This window comes from Pteropus alecto, unplaced genomic scaffold, assembly GCF_000325575.1.
Source record: "Pteropus alecto unplaced genomic scaffold, ASM32557v1 scaffold37, whole genome shotgun sequence".
Classification (NCBI taxonomy): Eukaryota; Metazoa; Chordata; class Mammalia; order Chiroptera; family Pteropodidae; genus Pteropus; species Pteropus alecto.
Window position 1 is genome coordinate 503,157 of NW_006440605.1, and position 6,704 is coordinate 509,860.

The window sequence follows — 6,704 nt, forward strand, 5'->3', positions numbered from 1 at the left end:
GAGCGTCTGCTTTCGGAATTATAACGGCACATGTCAGAACGAGCTGGCTTTAAACGTGACCCAGAAGATGTGCTGCTGCTCCTACAACATCGGCCAGGCCTGGAATAGGCCCTGCCAGGCCTGCCCCACGCCCGCCAGCCGTAAGTGCCATCGCCCCATCTTCTTTCCAACTTGGCGCCTTTTAGGGCAGTGTTTAAGGAGGCGTGCCCCATTTTGAGGTCCCGGATCAGTCTACATTGTTCTGGTGAGAGCTAAAGAATTGAAATTATATCCCCATGTATGGAAATCAATACTTCTCAGGTGGGCAAGGCATTCTGCCTTTCATGTCACAGATTTGTGGAATTCAGGATTGATCGGTGAGTCTTTCATTTGTGGTAAAGGTTTTTCAAAGACTCGTCGACCGTTTGAGGGTTTATGAATGTCTGGGGCCAGGCCGTAAAGCACAACTGGTCACAGCACCTTGGGGAAGCTCTGGGGAGGCTTGCTGATAGTGTTTGTCAGGACGAAGAAGGCTGTCCCAGGCAGGGATCAGCGTGAGCAAAGGCGTGGAGGCAGGACTGAGCAGTAGGCCATTTTGACACCTCGGACGAGAACTATTAGAATGACCTAGCAGCCAGCTCAGGTATCAGAAAGAGCGTCAGGAATGGAGCAGTGAATAGAAGGAGACAACTAGAGGGTTGCGGTTATATGAGTACTGTGGACTGAATTTTCATGTTCCCCCAAATTCATATGTTAAGCCCGAATGCCCAATGTGATGGTAGTAGGAGGTGTGGAGGTGATTAGGTCACACAGGTGGAGGTCTCCCGAACAGGCTTGGTGCTCTTATACGAAGAGACGTGAGAGAGATTTTCTCTGTCATGTGAGGAAACACAACAAGGAAGTGGCTGGCTGTAGACTAGGAAGAGAACCCTCACCACACACCGAATGGGCTGGCGCCTTGATCTTGGACTTCTCAGCCTCCACGACTGTGGGGAAGAAGTGTTTATTTAAGCCACCCAGTCTGTGGTGTTTTGTCATCACAGCCGGAATGGACCGAAACAATTCATTTCTTAGGGCTACAGTAACAAATCACCACAAACTTGGTGCCTTAGAGAACCCAGAAATTTATTCTCTCACGGTTCTGGAAGCTCGAAGTCGGAAATCAAGGTGTCATCTGGGCCACACTCACTCCAGAGGCTCAGAGAAGATCCTTCCTTGCCTCTTCCAGCATCTGGTGGCCCTAGGTGTCTGTGTTAACTTGGCTTGTAGCTGCATCACCTTGATTTCTGCCATGGCTCCTCCTTGAGTCTACGTGGCTTTCCCTTTTTTATAAGGACATCAGTCATTGCATTTAGTGCCCACCCTAATCCAGGATAACCTCATCTGAACTTGATTACATCTGCAAAGACTCTGTCTCCAAGAAAGGTCCCGTTGAGAGGTTGTGAATGGACGTGAACTTACGGGCGAAGGGGTCATTGTTCAACCCAGTGGAGTGCGATGAGGAGAGGTCATTACTGGCCATCTCTGGGTACTGCTGGACCCTGTTGTGGGTTCTAGGAATCAGGAATAAGGTATACCCAAGCTGGGCAGTCTTGGAGGGAAGCCGCAAGCAGCCGATTCTGATTATAAGAGTATCAATACAGACCAAAAGTCACCCATGGGTTGCGTGCTGAGACTTAGGTACCTGCCTGGATCTCGTGCACCTGAATCTGAGGTGCAGGTATAATAATATGAGGCAGAAGTGCACAGCAGCAAAGGAACTGCTGAGATTGGTCTGTTCTCATCGTGACACAGGCAGGAGAGCAGGGACCTGGGGAAATGTGGCAAAGTGGCGCCGCCCAAATGCCTGCCCGCATTTGTCAGGTGGGTCCAGGGTCATCCACCCTTCCTGGGGATCAAAGTTCGGCAAGCAGCATCTTGGTGTCAGCAGTGGGATGTATTTAGAGAGTGAATTACCCTACAGGTGTTTTTACCCAAGAGTGGTGCCAACAGCTGTCCAGACCCAGGGTGGCAGGTCAAGGGGAGCCCAAGGGAGCCTTTCCTGTGGGCTGCCCTGAGTCTCCAAGGTTGTAGTGGGCTATGCTAGGGAACAGCGAAGGGAACAGCATGTGCAAAGCTGTGGTGGCCTGACAGAGCAGGGCATATCCAGACATGTAATGACATCGGTGTAACGGGAGGGCAGGAGTTACTGTTGGGGCAGGGCCAGGAGGTGAAGGTCTTGAGGTCCAACCTGAAGAGTCTTTGTTTTATGGTGAGGGCAGTGGGTGTGATTGGCGGCACTCAGGCAGGGAAGAGATGAGGGAGATTATACGTGGCAGATCACATTGTGCAGGTGGATGGCTTAACGCTGTCAGTGCTGGTCCAAGTGGAGGGAGAGCGAGGGAGTAGTTACCAGAGGTCAGGTGTGTGCCGGGCTACAGGGACAATGTAGATGATGGGCGCGGGATCCGGAAGTGGGGGAAGAGGAGGAGGAGGCTCTCAGGGAGCCTGCAGCCTGGTGCCCCCTCCCTTGTTCTCCTTTGCCCAGCGGACTACCAGGTCCTGTGCGGAAACCAGGTCCCTGGCTTCGTCATTGACATCCACACGGGGAAGCCCGTCGGTGAGTGACCACTGCCCCCCAGCCCATAGGTCCGGCTCCCGCGGTCCACGGAGTCCCGACCTCTCCCTTCCCCTCCCCCACAGTGCTTTCTCTTGCACGCTCCCCAGCCCCATGCCACCGACATTTCTTGCCTCCCAGGCCAGGTCAGGAATCCTAACCCCAAACACTTCCCATTATTAAAAAAATAACGGTAAGAGTATTTTTATTAAATTGTTGTTTACTTTTAAAAATTCTGATGAAATAACACATAACAAAATTGACCATCTTAACCATTCTTAAGTGTCCGTTCGGTGGCATGAAGCACATTCACACTGTCGTGCAACCATCCCCACCATCGGTCTCCAGAACTTTCTCACCTTCCCAAACTGACATTCTTTCCTCATTAAACACTCACACCCCCACCCTTCCCCTCCCCCAGCCCCGGGCTCCCACCATCTACTTCCTGTCTCTGTGGATTCGACTCCTCTAGGGACTTCCTGTGAATGGAATTGTGCAGTATTTGCCCTTTGCGTCTGGCTTATTTCACTGGGCATAATGTCCCCAAGGTTCATCGGTGTTGCAGTCAGACACTTTTGAGCTCAATGAGGTTTTGTACAGTTTAATACCTAAATGTCAAATTTCCGCTGTGCGGTGTCTCACTGATGAACACACTTCTAGTTGTTTTCACCCCGTGGGTGTATTTCCCTTATTTTAAACAATTGGAACATGGCAGATAAGTTCTATTTTCCCTCCAGTCACCACCTCACATCTAAGTCCCCTTCCTGCTCCCTTAAGGTTCCCATGCTTTACGCCTAGAGTATTTCTTTCTAGTTCTTTCTTCATGCATTTAAATACATATAGAGATCTCTTCTTGAAAACGTATGGCTTTGTTTTCTGGTGAGTTCGACAGAAATTCTATGATTCCCTACATATTGGTCTGCAGCTTTTTTTCCTCACTCAGAAGTTAAGTCGTAAAGAACTGGCCAGGTTACTCTGTAGAGTCCTGCTTCCCCGTTAGCCCTGCTTTCTAGCACATTCCACGTATGGACATGTCCCAGGTCACATGCCAGTCCTCACAGATGGACACTTAGGTGTTCCCAGGTTCTTTTCTTTTCTTTTTCTTTTTCTTTTTTTTGCATATAACAGCTTTATTGAGATATAATCCACATACCATACATACCACCTTTTAAAGTACATAATTCAGGAGGGTTTTGTATACAGTTCGCCCTTGAGCACCATAGGGATCAGAGGCACCAGCCTTTCTCTGCGCAGTTGAAAATCCTCGTATTACTTTCAACTCCCCTAGATTTTAACTACGAATAGTCCACGGTGGCCTGGAAGCCTTACCGATACCATACGGTCAAATAACGCATGTTTTGTGTGTTATACGTATGAATACTGTGCTCTTACGATAAAGTTAGCTAGAGAAAAGGAAATGTTATTAAGACAATCATGAGAAAGAGAAAATAATTTATAGCATTCATTTGTGTAAAAACCCGTGTGTACCTGGACCCACGCGGTTCAAACCCATGTTGTTCAGGGGTCCACTGGACTCACAGAGTTGTGCAACCATCACATCGATATAAGTTTAGAACATTTTGATCACGTAAAAAGAGACCCTGGCACCTACTTTCCGTCTCTGGATTTGGCTCTTCCAGACATTTCATAGAAACAGAACCATGAAGCATGTGGCCTTTTGCGTCTGGCTTCTCTCACTGAGCATGTTTTCAAGGTTCATCCACACGGCAGCGTGTGCCAGTGCCTCCTTCCTTTTTAGGGCTGAATGACATTCCGTTGTATGGGGAGACTACATCCGGCTATCCATGTACCCGTTGACATTTCCCGTGTCTTGCTAAGCATCGTCCCAGGACTTCCCCATACAGCGTCTTGCTGACACACGTCTCTGCTTTATTCCAGCAGACCCCTCAAAGCAGGCTTGCTGGGCCACAGCGAATGTTCTAGTTTTTTCCTCCCACATCCTGATCTCTTTCTGGTGTGAGCAGACACATTTTGGCCACAGCAGGATTTTTCGAGTGTGTGCTGGTTCGTAGCCACATCTCCTCCTAGGCTTCAGGGCCCTTAGCTCATGGTCCCCAGGTGTTCCCGGGGGCCAGGCTGCCCCTGACACTGGTGCCCTCCCCAGACATCGACGAGTGCGGGGAGATCCCCGCCATCTGCACCAGCGGCGTCTGCATCAACCAGATCGGGAGCTTCCGCTGCGAGTGCCCCATGGGCTTCCTCTACAACAGCGCTCTGCTGGTTTGCGAAGGTGCTTCCTCCCCGGCCTCACAGCCCTGGGCGGGATGCTGGTCCCCCCACCCCTGTCCTCTCTAGGCAGGTCATCTAAGCTCCATGAACTTCTATTTCCCCCTCTGTGCAATGAGACTAACGCCTTTTCGAGGGCCTCCATCCCACATAACCACCCTCGCTCTGGTTCTGGCTGCTTCCAGAGAGACCACCCACTCCGATGCTGGGGGCCGGGTTTGGGGTTTGATCTGGCAGGGAAGGTGTCCTCTTCACTCCTGCCCTGTTGGCTGCATTCCCCAGACGTGGACGAATGTGCCAGCGGGGAAAGTCCCTGCCAGCAGAATGCCGACTGCATCAACATCCCTGGCAGCTACCGCTGCAAGTGCACCCGAGGGTACAAGCTGTTGCCAGGCGGGGCTTGTGTAGGTAAGTGGGGGACCCCAGCAGGCACAGGGTAGGGAAGTAAGGACGTGGAATATGGGACAAAGCCAGGCTCTGCCCACTGTGACTTGGGTAGGACACAGCTCTGTCCGGGCCTTTCTCTTTGGCTGGAGTATGGGCAGGTGGGGGCGCCGAGAGCATCCGTTCTTAGATGCTTAGGTGAAATAGGTTAAGACAGCTTGGTGCTGGCAGCAGCTTGAATAGGGGACTTGCAGGCAGGTCCTGGCTTTCCCATCGCAGCATGCGAAGGCTTAGGAAACACCGGGGTGCGGGTCCTGGGGACCCCACACTGCCTGCCCTTCTTCAGGACGGAACGAGTGTCAGGAGATCCCGAATGTCTGTAGCCATGGTGACTGCGTGGACACAGAAAGCAGCTACACATGCCTGTGTCACCGTGGCTTCCGGGCCTCGGTGGACCAGACCCTGTGCATGGGTGAGAGCCCCCTCCTGCCCCTCTTTGCAGACCAAGCGGCCAAGGGTGGCGGCGGGGGGACATCGATCTACACTTCTGAGGTGGAGACTGTGCTTCTATCCATCTTGTCACTTAAGACCTTGGGAAAATGACATAGTCACTTTCCTGTGCCTCAGTTTTCCCATCGGTAAAATGGGAGCAATAAATAGTACCAGATACTTCCCAGCCCCTCGGTCCCTGAGCTGCTCATTGCCCTGGCTGAGCTGGGCAGGGGTTGGGGGCTTTGCCCTGACAGACATCGACGAGTGTGACCGGCAGCCATGCGGAAACGGGACCTGCAAGAACATCGTTGGCTCCTACCACTGCCTCTGCTTCCCTGGCTTTGTGATGACACACGTCGGAGACTGCATGGGTGAGCCTTGTGGGCTGGCAGACAGGCCTCGGTGTACCCCACTGAAAGTGGGTCTGTGGCTTGACGGCACCCCTCTGAAATAAAGGACCGCGCCCCAGGATTCCCTTCAGAAAAACAGCCCCAGGGGATTGAGAACGAGTCAACACAAAGTTGCCCACACTTCAGTTTTCAGGCGCCCAGGGTCCTTCGCTAGAGCTTACGCTCAGTTTGATGAGAGGCAGATGGACAGTAGAGAGAGGAAGGTGAAAAGTGAAGCAAGCCCTGGGGTGCTGTGGCGTAGGCAGTTTAGTGCAGTGGTTAAAAGCATGGACTCCAAGGTCAAGTGGCTTAAGTTCAAATCCTTCCTTTGCCACGTGCCAACTGTGTGACCCTAGATAAGTTATTTTCCCTCTCTGTGCTTTAGTTTTCTCCTCTGTAAAACAGATTTGTAGTAGTACCTACTTATGTTTATATCAGTCCAATAGACTTCTGAAAAAGGAATATTATCAGAGATCAGGAGAGACATTATCTATTGAGTAAGGGGTCGCTTCTCTGAGAAGACGTCGCAATCATAAATGCATATGCATCTAATAATAGAGCTCCAAAACAAATGAAGTGAAAACTGACAGAACTAAAAAATAAATAAATAAATTCAG

The 6,704-nt window shown here is 51.1% G+C and overlaps 1 protein-coding gene across 1 annotated transcript in view; it reads left to right on the forward strand.

Annotated features, from left to right (window-relative positions):
- FBN3 (fibrillin 3) overlaps positions 1-6,704 on the forward strand; it is a 52,193-nt gene that overhangs the window by 28,454 nt on the left and 17,035 nt on the right. The window contains exons 39-44 of the mRNA XM_006917251.2: positions 1-140; positions 2,507-2,578; positions 4,701-4,826; positions 5,105-5,230; positions 5,553-5,678; positions 5,953-6,069. Of these exons, the coding sequence (XP_006917313.2) occupies positions 1-140; positions 2,507-2,578; positions 4,701-4,826; positions 5,105-5,230; positions 5,553-5,678; positions 5,953-6,069 (707 nt within the window). The remainder of the gene's footprint in view (positions 141-2,506; positions 2,579-4,700; positions 4,827-5,104; positions 5,231-5,552; positions 5,679-5,952; positions 6,070-6,704) is intronic.